General features: G+C 49.4%; 7 protein-coding genes across 7 annotated transcripts; 4 read left to right on the forward strand and 3 right to left on the reverse strand.

Moving 5' to 3' along the window:
- Positions 1 to 370: 370 nt before the first annotated feature.
- BGZ61DRAFT_508579 (putative MFS hexose transporter) lies at positions 371 to 2,011 on the forward strand (the record flags this gene model as incomplete). Its single annotated transcript, XM_046251959.1, has 2 exons — positions 371 to 571; positions 628 to 2,011. Exons 1-2 carry the CDS (start codon positions 420 to 422, stop codon positions 2,009 to 2,011), a joined length of 1,536 nt encoding a protein of 511 aa, XP_046100043.1. The 5' UTR covers positions 371 to 419.
- A 224-nt stretch (positions 2,012 to 2,235) lies between these two features.
- BGZ61DRAFT_458261 (putative C6 transcription factor) lies at positions 2,236 to 4,733 on the reverse strand. Its single transcript, XM_046246735.1, has 3 exons — positions 4,232 to 4,733; positions 2,607 to 4,160; positions 2,236 to 2,548 (listed from the first exon to the last, which is right to left on the reverse strand). The coding sequence occupies exons 1-3, from the start codon at positions 4,337 to 4,339 to the stop codon at positions 2,375 to 2,377; spliced, it is 1,836 nt and encodes a 611-aa protein (XP_046100044.1). The 5' UTR covers positions 4,340 to 4,733; the 3' UTR covers positions 2,236 to 2,374.
- Positions 4,734 to 4,794: 61 nt separating this feature from the next.
- Positions 4,795 to 6,766, forward strand: BGZ61DRAFT_554983 (uncharacterized protein; the record flags this gene model as incomplete). Its single annotated transcript, XM_046255602.1, has 7 exons — positions 4,795 to 5,112; positions 5,183 to 5,433; positions 5,486 to 5,867; positions 5,930 to 6,009; positions 6,062 to 6,333; positions 6,393 to 6,508; positions 6,653 to 6,766. 7 exons carry the CDS (start codon positions 4,795 to 4,797, stop codon positions 6,764 to 6,766), a joined length of 1,533 nt encoding a protein of 510 aa, XP_046100045.1.
- Positions 6,767 to 9,840: 3,074 nt separating this feature from the next.
- On the forward strand, positions 9,841 to 10,546 carry BGZ61DRAFT_319232 (putative aspergillopepsin; the record flags this gene model as incomplete). Its single annotated transcript, XM_046238911.1, has 2 exons — positions 9,841 to 10,111; positions 10,170 to 10,546. Coding segments are annotated over 2 exons (648 nt in total), but the record flags the coding sequence as incomplete, so codon positions are not given.
- Positions 10,547 to 11,153: 607 nt separating this feature from the next.
- BGZ61DRAFT_458263 (uncharacterized protein) lies at positions 11,154 to 12,562 on the reverse strand. Its single transcript, XM_046246736.1, has one exon. It carries the CDS (start codon positions 12,404 to 12,406, stop codon positions 11,222 to 11,224), a length of 1,185 nt encoding a protein of 394 aa, XP_046100047.1. The 5' UTR covers positions 12,407 to 12,562; the 3' UTR covers positions 11,154 to 11,221.
- Positions 12,563 to 14,016: 1,454 nt separating this feature from the next.
- Positions 14,017 to 17,049, reverse strand: BGZ61DRAFT_99406 (fungal-specific transcription factor domain-containing protein). The gene is made up of 4 exons (XM_046257312.1): positions 16,656 to 17,049; positions 16,261 to 16,605; positions 15,695 to 16,156; positions 14,017 to 15,632 (listed from the first exon to the last, which is right to left on the reverse strand). Exons 1-4 carry the CDS (start codon positions 16,800 to 16,802, stop codon positions 14,505 to 14,507), a joined length of 2,082 nt encoding a protein of 693 aa, XP_046100048.1. The 5' UTR covers positions 16,803 to 17,049; the 3' UTR covers positions 14,017 to 14,504.
- Positions 17,050 to 17,759: 710 nt separating this feature from the next.
- Positions 17,760 to 19,634, forward strand: BGZ61DRAFT_508584 (uncharacterized protein; the record flags this gene model as incomplete). Its single annotated transcript, XM_046251960.1, has 3 exons — positions 17,760 to 17,812; positions 18,523 to 19,104; positions 19,154 to 19,634. 3 exons carry the CDS (start codon positions 17,760 to 17,762, stop codon positions 19,398 to 19,400), a joined length of 882 nt encoding a protein of 293 aa, XP_046100049.1. The 3' UTR covers positions 19,401 to 19,634.
- Positions 19,635 to 20,661: the final 1,027 nt, after the last annotated feature.

Below are 20,661 nucleotides of genomic sequence, written 5' to 3' on the forward strand. Positions count from 1 at the left end.
TGGAACCCCGTTTTTCGATGCGCCATGGCGTGGCGAGTAACGCCGATCCCTGGTATTTTCCCGCCAGAGGCTTTCCATTTCCCCGATAGAATTTCCCCACCGAGCTTGGCGGGCGTCATTAGCTAGATGGATATCCTGGCAATTGCACCACAATTCTCCGTTTCGCCGTAGCCGACCCCGGACGCGGAATCCCCACGGGGAAGTTTTGTCGTCTGACCCTGTTTGGCGGAAGTGTGCTCGCGGCTCCTCTTGTCTTACGACCCTTCTTCGATGTGCATGCAGCTGTATATAATTGGAGCGAGATGCCTGCCGAAAATTGATTTCCAAGATCAACAACCTAATCACTGCCTTTTCTCACAACGCGGTGCTTGAAAACTTCACGGCGGTGTTGTCGACTCTTGAACTGCACTACCTTGACGATGGCTCCCAAAGCCGCCCACGCGGTCGAAGACATCTCGTCTCCCATTGACCTCAGCACTGTTCCTCCGTTTTGGAAGAGAAAGAATGGAGTCCTTCTCTATTTCCTACTCACGTCTTCTCTCTTTGCCAGTATGGCCCTTGGCATTGATGGGTAAGCCAACATCCCTCACAATATGAGACCCCATGACTGACAGAAACAACCAACAGTTCAATGACCAACGGCATGCAAGTCCTAGAGACTTGGCAAGAGCGATTCGGACACCCAACTGGTTCAAAGTTGGGCTTCTTTGGCGCATCCAACGCCATCGGTGGCATTATCCCCTTCATCTTCCTGGGCTGGATTGGAGACGTTACCGGTCGCCGACTGCCCACTGCACTGGGCTCGGTAGTCATCATGGCTGGAGTTATTGTTCAGTTCTTTGCAACATCGCTGAATATGTACATTGGCGGCAAGATCGTTCTTGGAATCGGCTCGTCGCTCATCCAGATGGGCGCTCCTGTCCTGGTCACTGAACTTTCCCATCCGAAGGAGCGAGTGCAAGTCACGACATTCTACAACACCAGCATCGTTCTGGGCTATGTCATTGGCGCGTGGGCAACCTACGGCTGCTTCCGTATTCCCGGCCAGTGGTCATGGAGACTGCCCACCCTGATTCAGATCGTGCCCTCGGCGTACCAGCTCGCCCTTATTTTCTTCTGCCCCGAATCCCCTCGCTGGTTAATCGCCAAGGGAAAGGTGGAGGAGGCTCGGGAAATCCTCATCAAGTACCACGGAGAGGGCGATCCGAACTCCGAGCTCGTCGAATTTGAATTTGCCGAGATCCAGCAAGCCATTGCCAAAGAAGTCGAGGAAAACATGTCTTGGAAGGACTTCTTTTCCTCAATTCCCAACATCAAACGACTCTCGCTCTGTTTTGCCACAGCCCTCTTCAGCCAGAGCTCTGGTAACCTGCTGGTCTCCAACTACCTCACACAGATTCTCAAAGACACTGGAGTGGAGGCGGAGAAAGATATCACCCTTGTTAACGGCATGGTGACTCTTTGGCAATACATTGTCGCAATCGCAGTGACGCTCCTCGTCGACCGCTTCAAGCGCCGTACTTTCTTCCTAGTAGGCTCTGGTGGAGTCCTGGTTACATTCATCATGTGGACTATCGCAGCCCAGCAATACCTGGAGAAAGACTCCCTCGCCGCTGGACGAGTCGTTCTTGCGTGCATCTTCCTATTCCAGGCATTCTACACCTTTGGCTGGACAAACTTGGTTGTAACATACCCCCTGGAAATTGTCACATACCAGATGCGAGCAAAGACCTGGGCCTTTGTCCTGCTCACGATTCAGGTATCCTCTATTTTCGGTGGTTATGTTAACCCCATTGGGTTGGAGAACATTGGCTGGAAATTCTACATCTACTACTGTGTCTGGGTCGCCATAATCTTCCTCGTGGTGTATTTTTTCTTTGTTGAGACCTCGGGTCCCACGTTGGAGGAGCTGGCGTATCTATTTGAAGGAAAGGAGGAGAAGCAAGAGATGGCCAAGAAGATTGAGTTGGCGAAGGAAGAACAGGAATATGCGAGAGAGAAGACAGTTTGAAGCCCCTGGGCTTTCTACCACATTTATGTCAATGTGGTGCTTTATTGACACTGCTCCTTTCGAGTCAGTTTAGTAGTATAAATAAGTGCCACCATGCTGCATTCTGTGTTAAATAATCCTCCACTATATATGCACTCCTTTATTGTACCAAAAATATGTCATCACTTACAGTACGAAACAACAACGATGTCATAATTCTGAAGGCTATCCTGCCTTACACACATGTTGACATGTCTTTTGGAGCTAATAATACATAAGAACTAACATTCCATCCTAAAAGGATTAAAATAACGCATGAATATACACCAACCACCTATATCAAAATTGGCCACTCTGCTAATTATTACATATGTACAATCAAGTTTAAACAACCCACGTCGAGTTATTCCGTAAAGCATCGGAAGCCTTAGAGTCCAACCTCGTGAGAAGATCAAGGAGGACCGTAAAATCGCTTCGAGCACGTGTAGCTATCGGTGAAGTCCTGTTCCGGTGGATGATTTCTAGTAGACTGGCTCCAATAAGTCGAATCTTCTCTACCTAATTGAGTGTTAGTTCATTTACTCGTGAAGCGAGGCAGGGACTTGTGGCTCCCTACATATGGTTCGCCGTTGACCTGTAACGACCAGAAAGGAGCCTCGTGTATCACACGTAGCATATCCCGGGCGATCTCTGTCTTGCGCAGGTCGGCTTGTTCCACTCCAGTCGAGAAGAAGGAGCGCTCCTCAAACTTCTGCGTGATGACCATTCGCAGGCAGTGCATTGAGACCTGAAGGTTAGCACATTGTATGATGAATTGATTCTGTTTCGTTGCTTCTTTCCCCGCCCCAGCAATGGCGGCGAATGTATATGATTGCAAATACGGCGGCAAATCGTCAAGGCATGTGATGAACTGGATGTAAAGTGCGTCCAGGCGACTTCTGTCTTCGGGGGTAGGAAGCGGCGGGTGGCCTGGCAGGGAGAGGTCATGTTGCTCTTGATCCTGAAGGAGTCTCATTTGAAGGAGGAGATTTGAGGCAGTTTGCCACAAGCGGAGGTTGGCATTGAACCCAGCAATGAATGTTTTCCTCGTTTCTGGTGTCGGGGCAACAGACCCCGGCGAGACACCAATGGAAGATTCGTCCTCAATGCCTGTCGGATATGCAGTTGTAATGCCCGACTCGAATGAGAACTGGTGGATCGTTATCGGGCGATTGTTCAAGATAGCGGCTGATTTGTCGCCCATGTACACAATCCAGAATGCACGCCGGCGAAGTTCGGCCTCTATTGGAAACAGACCCTCCAGGGATGTCTCCTCGTGAAGCTGCATGACCTGCGCAAGTCGGGTTGCCTCTCCGAAGATGTGCCATGAGTACTTCGGCTTTCCGGCCGCGTGCAGACAATTGGAATGGAAATATCGGATGGCGATGGAGTTGGCGTTGGGGCTTTCAAGGTCCGCTTCCAAGTAATGGTTGAGACAACTGCGCGACGACTTGAGGAAGATGTCAGCCACAGACTGTCCTTCTGGAAACAAGTCTTTTGGTAATAAAAAGGCAGCTTCGGCGCAAACGGCCGTGATCAAGGTGAATGTCGCATCTGGCCATGTTTCCAAGCGACCGCCGTTGCTGGTTGGGTTGCTGGCTGGGGAGAAACCGGTGGCAGCTTGGGTGACAAAGAAGGCCAATGCATCTCGCAGGCTCGGTTCATGTACCAGCGGCGTGAGTGGATAGAGGTACTCGAAGAACAGATCAAAACAGCGCGTCACCAGTTGATTGAGATCAGCTGTGAGAAAGGCCAACGCTCGGGACAGGTTGTGCCAGCGCTGTAGGGCCGATTGACCGGGGGTGATGGCGGCGTCGGACACGGAGCTGTGGATGGTTTGCGGCGACAGCGCTGGATCGACATTCAGGGCATGAGAGGCTTCCCAATGGGCTTCAGAAGGACCTGACGTAGCGGAGGAGTCGACAAGGGTCAATTCCGCGGTGGGGTTGGATCCGGCGAACGACAGAGCGGAGCTGTCACCAACAGGGCGAGGATCGACAGACTGAAGGGCAGAGATGGTATTCCGCCTCCGCGTCTTGGGGCCACGACGAGCCAGGGGCAAGTCGAAGGAGCACTGCTGGCCTGATTCGCGGCAGTTGGTACAGCGGCGGCCAGACTCTGCAAAGTCACACTGGCGTCATGGTCAGTTTGAAGCCGCTCAGTTTCCAGGTTCGAGTTTCCCCGACGCCACCGACGTCTTACCCTGGCCTTTCGGCGTCGACAGCGGTCACAGGCCCTGTTTGTAGGCGGTCGGTGAGGCGGGACAATGGCCTGGGAACGAGGCGAGGCCGATGTGGGACTGCGATCCATTGCCGTGGGACGCGATTTCGCGCATTCTGAGGAGCCGGAGAAAAGGATGGGCGGCGTTGTGATGCTTCAATTTGAGAGAGCGGGGATTTGCACCGGTCAAATACTCTACTCACGGCTAAATGCCTCGGCTGGGACCACTTGCCTGCTGATCGCGTCCCCCGCAATTCAACAGTCATTTCTCCTATTCCCCGTGTCGATCCTGGACGAGACGAGCTAGAACGCGCAAATGTGGCGGGGTAACAACCTGGGGAAGACGCAAATTGAAGTCGGCCCAGGAACGTGGACATGGGTGGCATCCTTGGAATAAACTTGCGCTTCTTCGGCTATGAATCAATGTCGATGCGAGGGAATATGTATATAAGGGCCGACTAACAATACATCACTGTCAATGGCCTGCATGCAACCCTACAATCTCCAAAGACCACTTCCTGATATTCCCTTACATCACCATCGTTATGAAGTTCGCCCAGACAAGCTCTCTGCTAGCTCTGGCTTGGGCCTCTGTTGCAACCGCTCTGCCAGCCCAAGAAGAGAGGTCAGCGTATAAAGGTAGTCAAAAGCCATCCTGCCGGTTCGGCCTCAAATGGTCCCAGCAAGATGTGCTTGATCGAACAGATGACTTCATCTGGGATCTGTTGTACTGGGAGGGCAAGTTCCATCAAAACGACGTAGCCTACAACACCAAAAATGGCATGTCCTATGACGGGACGCAGATCGATTGGGTCACCGGCAAGCGCACTGCGAAACACCCTTTCAGCGCCGCAAGCAAAGAGGTCAGTTGAGATACATCACCAAATTTACCATAGCGTTGTGTGCATTGTTGCTAATTGTCATCACGAATAGGCGCTCCAAATTATTCTCTATGCCCAGGCAATCGCCGGTTCTCGAGAGGCTGCCAGATTCCTGACTCCCAATGACCTCAAGGCAGCTCCCGCCTTTGCAGCCTCCATCATGGAAGTCAAATTGAAGTCCTACCTTCAATTCAATGAGACTTTCCCCGGCTTTGGCGGCTTTCTCCCTTGGATGCTCACCGATGGGGATGCCATCAGGCCGACTGACGACTGGGTCAACAGGGTCCCCGGTTTAGATAACGGGTAAGCAAGAATCTTTCAGCATCCCGAGACAAGTCTAATGCCATTTCTCAAGAGAACTTATCTGGGCCGTTTATGGCTGCGTTGAAGCCCTCAGGAGCCAACACAAGTCAAAGTTTACCAAGATTGCCAACGGCTGGCAGGATTGGCTCGACTATGTCGCATCAACGGCAGCCGACATCTTCCACGTTGGCGATGGGAAAGTCTGCGCCGTCACTTCAATTGCAGACCAGACTTTGCCAATCCAGGATACGAAGCAGAGCTACAAATGCGAAACGCCCACGTATCTTGATGACCCATATGAAGGCGAGCTCTTGACGTACTTCTTGCAATTCTTCGGGGACTTGTCCAAGAAGGAGAAGCAGAAGCTCTGGGAATACAAGCGTCCCAAATTGGAGAGTGCCGAGTATAACATGGGAGGGGTTGGCCCGATTACGGTTCGAAAAGGCGAGTAGACTTTTACTCCTTCCATCGTTTTCCAAGTAGATGTCTCTAACAGTTATGCACAGGTTATTGGTTCTCCAGCCACGAAATCTGGAACCAACTTGAGCTGCCTTACTACGATGTCGACATTATTCAGTAAGTTTCGCGTCATAATACAAAGGAACTCCTACTGATCCCACTTCGTTAGCCGCCTTTTCAAGAATGGAGAACGCGTTCGGACCTGCAACTCGGTTGTCACCAAGGTCCCAGGGATGTACGCGTCGGTCAACAACTCGACCGATCCTGAGACAGACACCATCATTGGTTACATTTCTCCGGCTGGCATCCCGTCGGTAGCGAGTCAAACGGAACAGGAACATGATGTCATCACCCCGTACAGTGTTTTCCCGACCGTTATGTTTGACAAGGCCGTGGGCCTCGCTTGGTGGAGAAACATGATTGTTGGAAAGAAGATGCAGAGTAAGTTGACAGCATCCCAGTCTCTTGATTCCCGAGTGAATGCTTATACGAAACTGTAGACCCGTACGGAAGTACCGAGTCTACGAGGGTAGATGGCGAATTAGTCTCGGCGCTATTAACCTGGGACAGCAAGGTCACCACTGTAGTGGCCCTACTAGGTGGTGTCACCGACCTCGTTCGGCAGAAAATGAAGGCGGATGGCATTTACAACGAGTTTATCCATATTGCAAAGGTATGTTCCCTCCAATCATCTGTCCGCACTGAGAACTCCGCGTTATGCTCCCTGGTTTAGTTGAACTATATGCTAATCATAGCTCAGCGTGAATATTCATTGGTATTTGGCGAGCTGAAGGGAGAGGATGTGGACTTCTGTTTGCCGAAGGCGACCGTGCCGGATGCTGGCCTTGAAGATTTCACGGCTTGCCGGGAGTAGGATGGAGCAATTCGAGTTGTGCCAATGACATATCACCCTACGCGCACCAATAACATCGCTCTAGGCTTATTTTAACCGTAGAGAATGTATATATGAGTACTTCATTCGCATATATGTCGTCACTACTTACACATAGTAGCAAATACTCGAATATCGAAAAGCCTAATTTTTATTATCGTCCATCTCAATTAAGGTATTTATCTAAGTATTACGTTTATCATACTTGGCGTTTTAGGCTAACCATTGGGTTATTATGGCACTCTCCATATCTGCTATTGGACTGGTGCAGCATAAAATTGATGCCAGTTTCCCTTCACTCTAGTCATGACTCGTAGCCCGCCCAGATGCCGACTAAAAAAATCCAATGACAATAAGATATCAATGAAAACTAGATATTCTTGCCAAATTACTAATAATGGGAATGGACGGCGGGTTCTCTAGTTGGGCAGGTTCGTTCTGGCAGCCTGTCATTAGCCCGTTCCTGCTACTTGGTGCGCCTCACTACTGGTGGGGACTTTATAAGGCAGAATTCGCCGGGTTTGCTTTCCCAAGTTATCTTATAGACATATTTAGAACTCATACTTACCGCCATCATAAGTCATACCCACGGTATGGAATGCCCGAACCGTCCTGGCTCCGTGTGTGTCCACTCATGGGCGATTAATCCGCAGGGATATCGGTTTGTAAAGACGGCTGATTTTGTCGAGAACAACGTCAAGGTGAATAGCGAATCTGCTTGTGTGCTTTAAAATACGTCTGGAACAACGAGTGAGGCGAGGGACGTGCGAGTGACCTTAGGTATGGGGGAAAAGGGGATATGGGATCCTTAATGTTGGAGCCCACGGCGGGCTGCCTTCAACGGGAAGTTCCGCTTGCTTAAAAATTGGCTCACTCCTATTAGTCAGTTTTGGAAACTCACAGGACAGGTTTTGGGTACATGAGGATAGATGGCGCACCTTTATCAGTAAGCATCATCACTGGTAGCTCAATTTATAGTATTCCAGCCTCTTATCTAGTTTGATCCAATCGTATCGATAGCACTGCCTATACTATTTTGTCTATTTAAATTTTTTTCTATTGTCCTCAATCTCTTTACTCTCCATTGTGAAGAAGCGCATCACTACTCCCATTCGCATGGCTTTAGAACCAGACGCCAAAGCAAAACCGACAGGCTTACCTCCCGATCTGCAAGTATCCAAGTTCGTATTTCAAACCCCAAGTGAGAGTGGATTATATATCGCAGCAGTATGCCTTGGTCCAGGGTTTGGTGTCCACCCTCATGACTCCGGACAAAACGTGGGAGCTGGATTGTATTCGTCGTCCAAATGCAGTATTAAAATCCCGGAACAGCTTACCAAATTAATGCAGGGATTGAGAGACGGAATTTTGACGGCGAAGTTTTCCGCATAGCTGTAACGAGGCGCAAATCGATTGATGGAATTACCAAGAGATCCCCGATATATGGGTCGTCGACCATGCGGAGGAGAAACCAGATGGGACAGAAAGAAATGCTGAAATAATACTTGCCGACTCCTCTGTCCACAAATGGTCGGCAGATGATATTAAAGTGCTTACGTACGGCATTCAACAAACGTATACACGTATTCAATTCGTATTACTCGTCACATTGGTTCGACAGGCATAATCCAGTTTCAAGTGCTCACGGTATTTGCCGGGACGGGCCGGCGTGAGGTGATTAAGGTGGAGTTCGTCGCTATCAAGCATAAATCCTTGTTTATCGGCTCTAACAGGGATGTTCTGTGGACGGACGGCTTCGAGCGCGACGTGCGTTGATACGTGGGGTTGTCTTTGAGGGCTATCTCGATCAGTTGACCATCGCTGTGCCGAGATCCGTCCACCTTCCGAAAACCGACTTGGACACCGGAGGGCGAGGCCTTCACAGTCCCAAAACAAGGCAGCATAGGCACTTTTGATCTTGAAATGTCGCATCAACCACTTGCCGGAGGAGGTTGTCTATCTCAACATTGCACGATGAACTTCATTCGGCCCTTGTTCATTATGCAAGGGACAAGCCTGCCGGGACAGCTATCAGCTCATAGTAACAATGGACAATGGACAATGTACACCAACAAACACGCTAGAAAATAACATTACTGCAGCGCAAACCAATTTTGACGTTATTAATGAAGATATTTCTCATCATCATCAATTCCCAAGATATGCCAAGACGCCAATTGTGCATTTCAATGTCTTGGCTCTAGACTATTGCCCGGCTCTCGGGTCCTTGGCACCTTGGCATGGCTTGCTTCAGACCTCGTTTTCGGTCTAGAGGCCGGGGTAGGGAGCCGGGGTCGATTTCCATTTTCCGAACCACCAGTGCCGATCTATCCAATGACCCCAGTCACTCCGAATGACAATGGATAAGATGTAGAACGCGTATTGAGTTTCCAACACAGGCTAGTCAAAAAGTAGTCCTCATTCGAGGTAGAGGGCAGGATACATGCTACATGGGGAATGGAAGTAACTTGTTTCTACTAGTTCGACTCATAACACAGCCAAATAATGAGCAAAAATGACAAGGCTACATACTTCAGTAAGTAGACTGTATTCAATCACAAGCGCGTGTGAGTTCAGTCTAAACTGCAACCGCCATAAGTTCCTGGCCCTCCACCTTCTTAAAATGGATGAAGACGACGTCGGGAGAGGATGGCATCACTCGGTGGTATTGTTCCAGGAGGCAATAGGTCCGTCGAACTGGAACTTTTGGATTCCATCCGAAGTTCAACGAAGAAGTGGAATGATTGCTCTAGTATCCATACAACGAGGGTATCTTCGAGTATAAAGGAGAAGGCTTCTGATCTTTTCGATACTCACCTTCATCCTCATCAGCTCCAGCACAACACGGTCCTCTCTATCACTCTTCAAGTTTTATTACCGCCAACATGAAGACTTCCGGTCTTGTTTCGACTCTTCTTTTCGCTAGCGGCTCTCTCGCAGCCCTTGGCACAGAGGCACGACGTGCCCGCAATGTCGAGAAGCTTGCCGTTCGCTCCGCTGGAAACAGAAACTCCAACCTCAGGTTCCCTGCGGTTGACACGGATGGCTCGCTGACCGAGTTGACCAACACCTCGTACGCTGAGTACTCGACCAACTGGGCTGGTGCTGTCCTCATTGGTACTGGATACAATTCCGTTACTGGAACTGTGACCGTCCCTAAGCCCAGCATTCCCAGTGGTGGCAGCTCCAGGACCACTTACTATGCCTCTGCATGGGTTGGTCTTGATGGCGACACTTGCGAGACTGCCATCCTCCAGACTGGTATTGATGTCGGAGTTCAAGGTACCTCGTACATCTACGAGGCGTGGTACGAGTGGTACCCTGATTGTGAGTTATATACTTGATCCTCAACTGAAATTGTGCCTCTAACCTTTCGCCTATACAGACTCTTACACATTCACTGGATTTGCTATTTCTGCTGGCGATTCCATCAGAATGACCGTCGCGGCCACCTCAAAGACCGCTGGAAAGGCTACCATTGAAAACTTGACCACCGGCAAGTCCACCAGCCATTCTTTCAGTAGCCAGACGGCGAGCCTGTGCGAGACCAATGCCGAGTGGATTGTGGAGGACTTCCAGTCCGGCAGCAGTCTTGTGCCCTTTGCCAACTTTGGCGAGTTCGTCTTCACCAATGCCAAGGCCACTACGACCAGCGGCAGCACTGTCGGCGTTTCGGGAGCCACCATTATCGACATTCGCCAGAACAGCAAGATTTTGACCGACTGCGGAACTTCTGGAACCTACAGTGTCTACTGCGACTACACTGGTTAGGGTGTCAAGATCTCTTAGACGAGATTTTGAGAGTGGGTGTGCTGGACCTGGGAGATTTCATTCACGTCAGGGAGAAGATCGCTCTTGGGCTGTTTGATTCCTAGTACTTTGTGGGCTGAGTTGTTGGCTTGTATGGTGGCTTAAATTCGTGTATTTAGGGATGAACTACACTCATGTCACTATCCCTGTCTGTCTATAACCCGTGCCTCTTATTCCTCGCCTCAAAGTGACTTTACCGAATATTTCTCTTACTTTTTTCTGGCTACAGGTTCTACTGGCCACTGAGATCATCCTTCTTAATCGTGATAAAATTCCATCTACTAACATAAAAGTATATATCAAGTTGTTCCCTCAAGCTTAAGGAGGCGAGAACCACGAACTATATAAATAGAGCTTAATTGCTTTATTGGTGCTGAAGCCCTAGGATCTATATAAAGTTGGGTTATAATCAGTTACGAGACGTGTGCGCACTTGAGCTTGCTAAGTGTCCCCACCTATTATATCAACTGCCGCCGCTGAAAACATCCTAATCAATTCCTAGTTGAATGCATCATTGATATTCAATACCTGTAGAGTCTTCTTCATTTTGCTTTGGTGTAGCAATTAACTAAGACCGGAGCTACTGTGCAGTATACGCACTCATTACATCTACCATGATGCGCAAATTCATGCGTCAGGTTCATCCTCCCGTTTTGCCACTCTCAGCAAGTGTGAAGAAAGCGTCGCATCTGATGTCAATCGTAGTCTCCCAAGCCCCCGTGGCGCAGCCTTATAGCCCGTAGCTAGATCATCCGGGTTCCCTTCTATCGACACTGCACCGCCAAGAGCCAGATACACATGCTGGCCCATCCAAGAAGTAACTGAAGGCGGGCCTAGCCAGATTCGAAATAGCCCGACAAGAAAGGAGATGGCCCCTAAGAGTATGAACAGATACGCCGCAGTACGATAGCACCCCGTCAACGTCGCGGATCGAACTCCTTTGAAGAAGGGGTACTGCGTGGTATTGAGATGGTAGGCCGAGGCGAGGAGGCCTTTCTGTGTTTCTTCGGTGCCGAATGGCTCGTCCTCTGGATTCAAAATCGCAATCCCTCGCCCGTCAAACTTTTCCACTCCTACTGAGGCCCAGCCTGCCATCACAGCCCTAACAAAGGCGCTGACGCCGTACAAAACGGATGATTCGTCGCTGGATATGATGGCATCCACCCAGTTCTCATAATGCGGCAATGAGCCGTTGCGATATTCCGTGGCTGGGGGGTTTTCATCGTTGGAGAAGATTGTTACTCCTCCGTCCATAACCCGCAAAGACCCTCCCTGGTAGAGCTCCCTCGAAACCTCCGCAACCGCGTAGTGCATGGTGTATGTTAGGCGATGTGCCACAGACTGGTTGGTTGAGTCGCTGCTGTTGTCACATTCACCGCTGTACCAGCACCCAAGTCGTGCCCATTGGATCTGCACCTTGCCAGGTTCCACGATACGATAGTCCACCACCGCTTGGTCAGGTCCCGACTTGCTAATCCAGGTCCTATTGGAAGTTTGCGTACGTGTCCATCCAGTATGGTTTGTGGTCATGAAGAAGGAGCCCTTCTCCTCCGTCTTATTGGCCACCATGACAATTTCGCGTGAATACATTTGTCCCCAGTCAGAATGCTGGAAGAGATGTGAAACATCTTGCCAACACCCGGTCATTATGATGCTCAATGGCGGTTCAAGTACGTCGACACCAGTGTCATCATCACCCGCAACGACTTTGTGAGTGAAAGCTTGATTAGCCCCCATGGAGGCCGGCTGATCGCTAAACCATGGGCTAATGGCGCCGTTGTGGAGACCATTTAGAGGCGGCGGAGTCATCATAAAGACGTAGTTGTTGAAGACATCGAAGGAGTCGGCACTAATCTGGACGATGCCAAACTTGTAACCAATTGAAGCGGCTACGCTCGCCAGGACCAAAAAATATCGTATAGTAACGAAACCAGCGAAACCTCGGGAGCCGTAAAGAACGGGTGCTCGAGCCTGCGAGTTTAGATACCGAGCGTAGTCGAGTCCAGCCTGTCCTTTGGATTGGCGACTACACCACCAGTCGAAAATATGGGCATATGTTTCCCTGTATCCATAGGACAGAAGCCCAAAGCCAATGCCAACGATGGCTAACCAGGCCTGGACGCTGAGATGGGAGCCGTACAAAAACTGGACATATACGTCGGATTGGAAAGCTCTCTCCTCTCCTGGTTTGCGGCTGTCTCCGGTCGGCGCGGCGAGTGTGTTGATGCCAACAAGGAGCAAGAGTAGCCCGCCAACAAACAGTGCGGCTAGAGAGAGAGGGCCTAGGAGTTGTAGGCGGGTGGAGAAGCGCATGGCGGCAATCGCGGTATTGACGAGGAGGGATCAAAGTCTGTCCTCGGCAGGAAAATTAGGGTCTCCGTTGTGTTATGACTGCCCTCTCCAGGCTGTGCTTCCTTGGCAAATGCAACGCAAATCTCACCAAAATTTCAGCCCTGACAGGAATACACGCTACTTCTGGGGTCACCGAAATTAGGTGAGCGCTGAAGTATCATGGGGGCGGTTTCTGGCTGTGGCCTTACCAGCATAAGAATCCTGATTTACAGGGATCATCGTTTCAGAAGCTCAGCCCAAGACAGCGGATTAGCCAAAATACGAGTTTTATGAGTGAACTATACCGAGTCTGGGAAATATGGAGAATGCTAAACATAAATAAGCGCTAATCCTAGGCACCGACAACGAGGGGAGGCAGTCTAAGCCTCACTATATTTTATATGACGTCTACGAAGCCGCCGCCGCTGTCGCCACGTAGACGACTATTGATGTGAATAATCTGCGAAGGCTTGCAAGCATTAATACCGCTTCAAATAATTTTTCTCATACATAAGTAATAAAGTTTATTCGTAAATACCCGAGTTGAAATACTTTGCAACGCTCAGAATCAGTTGCGGAATGCTCAGCAAGGGGAACAGCAGAGGTGAAGGCGTGAACAATGATAGATTGATTTTAGTTGGGGGGGTAGTTTGATATACTTCTTATACAAGCGCCTCTAACGTCTTGTCCATCTTGGATATTAAAGTAGGGGTGAGACAACCTAGTCCCACAGCTGGGGCAAGAGAAGGGCTATGAATCTGCCGACGACATTTACGGGAGCATTTCCTGAGCTTCCATGATAGAAACCACCGATCCTTAGAGACTCCGACGTAGGAATGCAGTGGATGCAGCTGCAGTTCAACGCTGGACTCATATTATCCTAGACCCTTACAGATACGTGGGTTCTCTTCCTCTATTATCTGCATTAGAGATGTCATAGAAAACAAATGAATGCAACTATTGTTGAGAAATACGGACCGGTGATTAATTGTTTTCCATGAGTGAGACTAATATGCCTTGTGGGATTCCTTTCTCAATAGTGGTTTTGTACTTGCAAGTCGATGCCCAGTACCCGTCATACCAAGAACCGGCGAGATTAAAATGCAATGAGATTGAGTGTATTTTTTAATTCTATACGGCACGCAAATAACATCCTTGAATACGACTGCCCCAGTTTCACCTCGATGGCGCCTCAACCCAATCCCAATACAAAGCCGCTTCCTCTCCGGCGTCAATGCAACTCAACACGCCGAGCTCTACTCCGTCGGTCCGTCCTTGAAGTGACCAACCTATTTTTTTCAACATAGATGCCCGCCCTGTGGGTATATCCGCATGTCCAACATGCAAACCGTCGCCAATCGGCACCCCATCATTCGACTGAGGTCGTCGCGCTAGACGGTTATTGCGTCTTGCAACTATCCCCTCACCGCTTTATCGGGATATTCTGTCATTAGGAGATAGAGGCGAAATTTTCCGCCACCTAGCAACTCATTCCCCAAGCACCTTCCGATGATCAAGTCCGCAGTGGGTAGTCTAAGCCCAGAATCACACAAGATTCCTGCTTTCATTTCCAGCCACCTCAGAAATGCTCATGAGGTCCCTGCGACATCAGAGTCGATGTGTCAATCATATAATTGGAGAGTTGGTCAACTATCCAATCCGTACTCAGCGGCCCCTGGGGTTCGATCGTTGGCGGCGGTAGTAGTGCAGGAGGTGGGCTGGACTGAGGTACGATCTTTTGCAGTTTAGAAATAACCGGAGAGATGTCGTACGGCAGACCCAGCTGAAACAGGGCTCGTTCACGCTCTCGCCATGCCTTGAGAATGGAGAGTCCGACCTTGACGTTGTCCTTTTTTGACATATTCCACAGTTCTGGTTGAATGTGGTATATACGGTCCATCAAAATCCACGCGCGATCGACCAATCCACCGAGGGTTCGATTTTGAAGCTGACCAGCAATGAATAGAATAGCATCAATCTCGAAATGGAGCTTCAAGAACCATATGAAGTTGGTATCTTTCATCTCATCGCATATGTTGGAGTGATTCTCAAAGTGTATGAGACATATTCTAAACACGTTGTCCTCAGCGTTGAAGATCTCGGTCCCCCATTCGGGTATTTCGTGTACTGGTGTTAGGATGGATAGTAGCTCGGCTGTGATGAAGATTCGAACCCTGCTCGCTAGCAGATGTAAAGGGCCAACTGACGTGTCGATGTACTTTTGTTCAAGAGCCGTAAGTTTTGCGTCGAGGATTTGAACCAGAGTCTGGTACGTGATTGACGCCATTGGTGTTTGTTTTGTCCCATTGGCATGGCCGAGGGTCAGTGTCTGGAAGTCGGTGATGCGATTCTCGATCATGAACTGACACAGTTCGCAGAACATCAGATAAAATCCCATTTCGGTCGGACCGTCGCGGGGGCGGATCGGCTCCATGAAATTTGGGAAGAGATCGGCGTCGTTGACATTGTGTGGAAACTTTGTGTCCCAATTCCAGGTCAGCAAGGGTTCATGGAAGCCCGATGCTATGGCGTATTTCGTGTCAGACATGAGTATTTGCCACCAAACCCGCCTACGCATCTCTGCTTCAAACGGCGGGAGGTTCAAGGCTTCGCCGTCCTTGTGTAGTCCTAATTTCTGGGCCATTCTTATTAAGATACCGCTCAGAATCCACGTTTCATGACGGCTGGTATAACCGTGAAGGGACAACTATTTCGTGCATTAGCTCACTCGGTTCTGATCTGAAACAAGGGACATCGGATAAGCTCTACCAGATATAGGACCACTGCTTGCAAGGTCATCAAGTCATATTTTTCCATGAATTTCGCTCGCATAAAGGCAGCCTTTGCCCCCGAAGCAAACCTCAGAAGGGCTTTTTCTTTGGGCATTTTCAACACTTGAGCAGATTCTGTTTCCGTCAAGGAGATGGTGGCCACGGAATATATGGAGAATAGTAATGCCTGGGCGTTCTGGGGGATGCTGGTGTGGTCAGTCGAGGCTTCCACCACGAGAGGCTGTAGACTTGGAGCATGTATGAGTTTGGTGAGCGGATTGACTCTCTCGAGAAAGATTTGCCAGAGCTTGAAGATCTGCACAGGTGTTGGAGTGACATCCTCAGTGGTGTTGGTAGTGGCATCGCCGAATGAGACCTGGATCTCTTCTCGAGGAGGAGTCATGTCAGAATCTGTCGCGCTTCGTTCTTCGTCATCTAGAAGCTGATGAATAGTTTGAAGCTATAGATGAGATTAGCGAACCGGGTGGGAGATGGAATGATGTCAAGGTTGGAGGCAATGCCACTCTATGGGATACGGCATCTTGTGCATGACGAGACACTTACCTGGTTCTGGATTGTTGCCCAAGGGAAGTTGTCGACATACTTGACGCTCCCATTCTCAACGATGACCTTACCCTGGGGCATCCAGATGGGGTTAAGTTCTCTTTCTCTTTCATCATCCGCAAATGGGGTTAATTGTTGTGATGGGCTCTGAGATGCATCCGACATGGAGGCGGCGTAGTCGGTAGAACGAGAGGTGGAAGCAGCAGCCGGCTCAATTGTACTGGCTGATAGCTCATGTTGCTTCAGTAAGGCCTCACACCTGGCTAGCCTCTCCCGTAAATCTCGATTCGTCCGCCTGCTTTTACGTGTAGGGGCTGGAGTGGAGGGAGTACATATGGCGCCGACCTGCATATCTTAGACCTGAAGTATTCTCATATCCTTTAGCTGGTGCTAACCTTGTCACAGTTCGAGCAGGGCGCGCCTTTATCGCATTTGATCTTCCGCTGCTGACAGAGAACACACGACAGGATCCTTGGAGATCTGGAGTTCACACGGCCGTCGCCATTGAGTGGAGACGCCGTGGCGGAAGGGAGGCTCTGCATCTTGGCGGCACCCCTCCTCGCACCAAGGAGTGTGAATCAGGGCTTTCAAGTAGTAGGACAAGGGGCCGACGAGGAATGGAACGTCTTTACTGCGTTTCGACTGCGATGTTAATGCGTAGTAGCGGTGGGAAAGGACAGATCCGGTAGGAGATGTAGAGGGGAGGATATTGGGGGAAGTGCGGCTCCCTGGATCTTTTCTGCCCGTTTGACGGGGAGCATAAGAGCCCGAACTCCCGATTGGCCCGCGGGGATTTTCGCTCGAGCTAATTCGCTCCTTGTGAGGCTATCATCCAAGCGTTGAGGATCCCTGCCAAGACACGCCGTATTTTTACCATCAGAACTCCCGGCCATGCCGAGAATCGTCAAGATTGGCTGCACGCACAGGGGAAGTTCATGCGACATTCCCTAAATGCGATTGCGAATGCTATCAATCTGGCTTTTCATGCGACACAGCCACGCTTCATCCTCTGCGATCCGTGCTGCCTCGGCCATTCATGGCGTCTGTGCAATCGTATAGCCGTTGGAGTCCCGAGCCATCTCGCCTGTCTCCCTGCTTCGGTTTCTTTAGACATCAATTAGAATTTTGTTCCACGATGGACCACCTTAAAGTCCCCTCCTCAAGACGCCACTCTGCTTCGGCTGGTCTTGCAATTGGGCCGATGGGAGATAATAACAAGTCTTCATGGCCCTGTGGTCCATCTCGAGATCGCTGGTCGGTCTTTTATGAGTCGTAAAATTAAAGATATAGTTGATTGCAACTTGTTGAGCAATTTTTATGGGCTGACTTCTTTCTTCAAGTGAATATGCCCATGATGGAGAGATGGCGTCTCGTGATCAGCGACGGCAGGGAGGATAGTCATGGATAACAACATCAGCAGTGAAAAGAGGTGACGTAACGATAATTGAAGAAGCATTACTCATCAGCACCTGACGTGTAACCGAATCATATATCGACTTATGGGACTCGGACAGTGCTTCCAGAGCCTTAGATGGGGTTACAGGGCCTTTAAGTATTAGTGTGCCCAAACCCATTCCCAGTGGATACCTCGAACCGGGCTGCCACTGCGCAGCTGTTTCTGATAAAAACATCAGCCCACCATCGAGCTTCAACACCAGGCACCGGAAGCTCAAAAGGCAACCTTTCGATACTAATCCAATTTTTAAAGGCAGGTCATTCTATATGCCAACGCAGCTTGCAAACAAGGTCCCAAACTAGACACCTGGGTTGGCACGGCCGCCCTTTACGAATCACCGGTGAAACACCCCGCATCTGCTTCGCAAACCAGCCCCGGGGACAGTTAGCGATATCCACGCAAGGCAAATCTCCCGATCATACTCTCTCTCCCAATAATACAAGAGCTAGATCGCTTCTACAGTAGATGGTGACATTTTTCAGGTTTAATCGGAAGATTATGAGCCCACAAGCGATACGCCAAGCACAGAGGATGGTCTCGTGGACGCGGATGCACTATGGGCCGAGGCATAATGGTACGATTGAGGCATGTGCTTTCGCCCTTTTCCATAGAAATATGACATTCTTTCTCTGAGGCCGAGTTCAAGTCCCTGTTCTACGAGTCCTTTTGATTACCTGCCGCCGCGGATACAGACCTCATAGTCTACCTTTTCCGACATTCAGGTGAATCGCTAACATGGATGCTCTGAGGCAACTACCGGTATCAATCAATCTCGGGAATACTGTTGGCACTGTTGCCGCTCTCAGCCTAATCTACGCAATCGTTCGGCGGAAGCAAAGAGGTTCCTCAGACTCTTCTCAATGGGACTGGTCAAAGGAGATTGTCCTCGTCACGGGAGGAAGCAATGGTATCGGTGAGCTTGTTGTTGGGAAGCTTGCTGGAAAGGGCATCAAGGTTGTATCTGTCGACCTCTATCCCCCGAAAATTCCCGTTCCAGACAATGTTTCCTTCTATCAGCTTGATGTCACATCTCCCGACGAAATTCGTCGAGTCGCCGAATCCATACGCCGTGATGTTGGGGAGCCCACGGTATTGATCAACAATGCTGGCGTCGCATCAATGAAACCGATCCTGGAAGAGACGGACCTAGAAATCCGCCGCACTTTTGATGTCAATATTGTTGCCCATTTTTTCCTTGTTAGGGAGTTCTTGCCATGGATGATCAGCCAGAATCATGGACACATCATCACCATTGCGAGCATGGCCAGTTTTGTGACTGTCGCATACAACGTCGACTATTGTTGTTCAAAGGCTGCTGCCTTGGCGTTTCATGAAGGGCTCGCGCAGGAGCTGAAGCATAATTATCATGCTAGCAACATCAAAACCAGGTAACAATCTAGTATCTCTTGTATCGTACATGCTAATCATTCTTCATAGTGTTGTTCACCCGATGTGGATTCGCACCGCCATGTTCGACTCAGCATTGAAGAAAAAGGCATTCGCAGACACACTCCTGCAACCAAATGATGTTGCCGATGCAATTACACTACAGGTGCTTAGAGGTAAAAGCGGCCAGGTCTTCTTACCAGGGTATTACAGCCTTGGGTCTGTATTTCGTGGTCTCCCAGCTTGGGTGCAGGAACGATTCAGAGACGCACGAGCGCATTTATTCAGTGAAAATTAAGGGAATGGGGTGGTTTTCATATGGGTCACCCTCTTGTGTCAAGCACAATGGCGTAAAGTATTGTTATTGGCAGATGGGAATAAATGCCTTCACCTCGGCCCGGCTGGACCAATATGCGGAGTACCGTATCGACTCAGTAAATTGGCCCTGAATCCTTCCCCCACTTATTGCCTTCAAGATTCTTTATACCTAATGATAATAAATGATTTAGAAAATCTAAGCCTTATAAAGCTTAGCTTTAGTCCATAAAACAGGGCCAATTTATCGAGTTGATACGGTATGCATGCATTTCCCCAGGCTTCAAATCTGCTCATAAGTTGATAAGAGTGCTGTTGATCTTCATGATGCGATCCATGGCAAGAAAATATTTGCATCCATTGACTTCGTCTCCGACATCCTGGCTAATGTTGGTGTAGAAAAACCTCGATTTCGGCCAGCATAAGGAGGTTGCTGTTTTCAAACGACCCCCTATAATATTCCAACCACCATACAGTAAGGAAGTAATAACATTCGCTTAAGAGTCATCTGGAGACTGAATAGAGTACGTAATCCTGTCTTCGCATTCATTGAGTGATGTACGCATGATAGCATGGTGAGGTGAATCTCTTCATCCATACCTGGCCTCGATTCACCACTGAGATTTCAGTTAGAAGCACATGTCTTGGGTACATTTTCCCCCATTGGAGGCTTATCCCCACCTATCCTAGTCAATGTCTAAGACAAAGGTCAGATTGAAACCTACACTGCCAAGGTGTCCTATTGAAGATGTGTTAGACACACCGGACTTTCCAGACTAATACATCTTCAGCTTAAAGCTGAGAAATAAGAACATCTGCCCAATTGCACCCCTCACCTTATCTGTTTCTGGGTGCAGACGTGAATGCTCTTGAGAAGGCGGCAATAGCATCCTGAGCACAGACCTCATGACTCCTCACACTCTCGGCTTCACTAGTATTACCAAACATGCACTTCGCCAGCACGTTGTCGTTCTCATATTCCGAAACCTGACGTGATTTAATTCCATGGCATTCCTGTCTAGTTTTTGGATGGCTTGATGGGTGTTTTCTTTGGTAGAATATCAGACACGAACGGATTTGCATGGGAGGGGGAGTCTGGGACTTACCCTTGAGAACAATTGGTTTGACTGATGGATGAATTTGCCGCTTCGTTAGTCATTGCTGCAGACTGAAATTTGGAATTGATAAGGAGGAAGAATATGAGTTGATTAATTATGGTAATCAAATGTCTATCTTAATTTTTC

This window comes from Ilyonectria robusta (assembly GCF_021365365.1).
Source record: "Ilyonectria robusta strain PMI_751 chromosome Unknown BGZ61scaffold_20, whole genome shotgun sequence".
Lineage (NCBI taxonomy): Eukaryota > Fungi > Ascomycota > Sordariomycetes > Hypocreales > Nectriaceae > Ilyonectria > Ilyonectria robusta.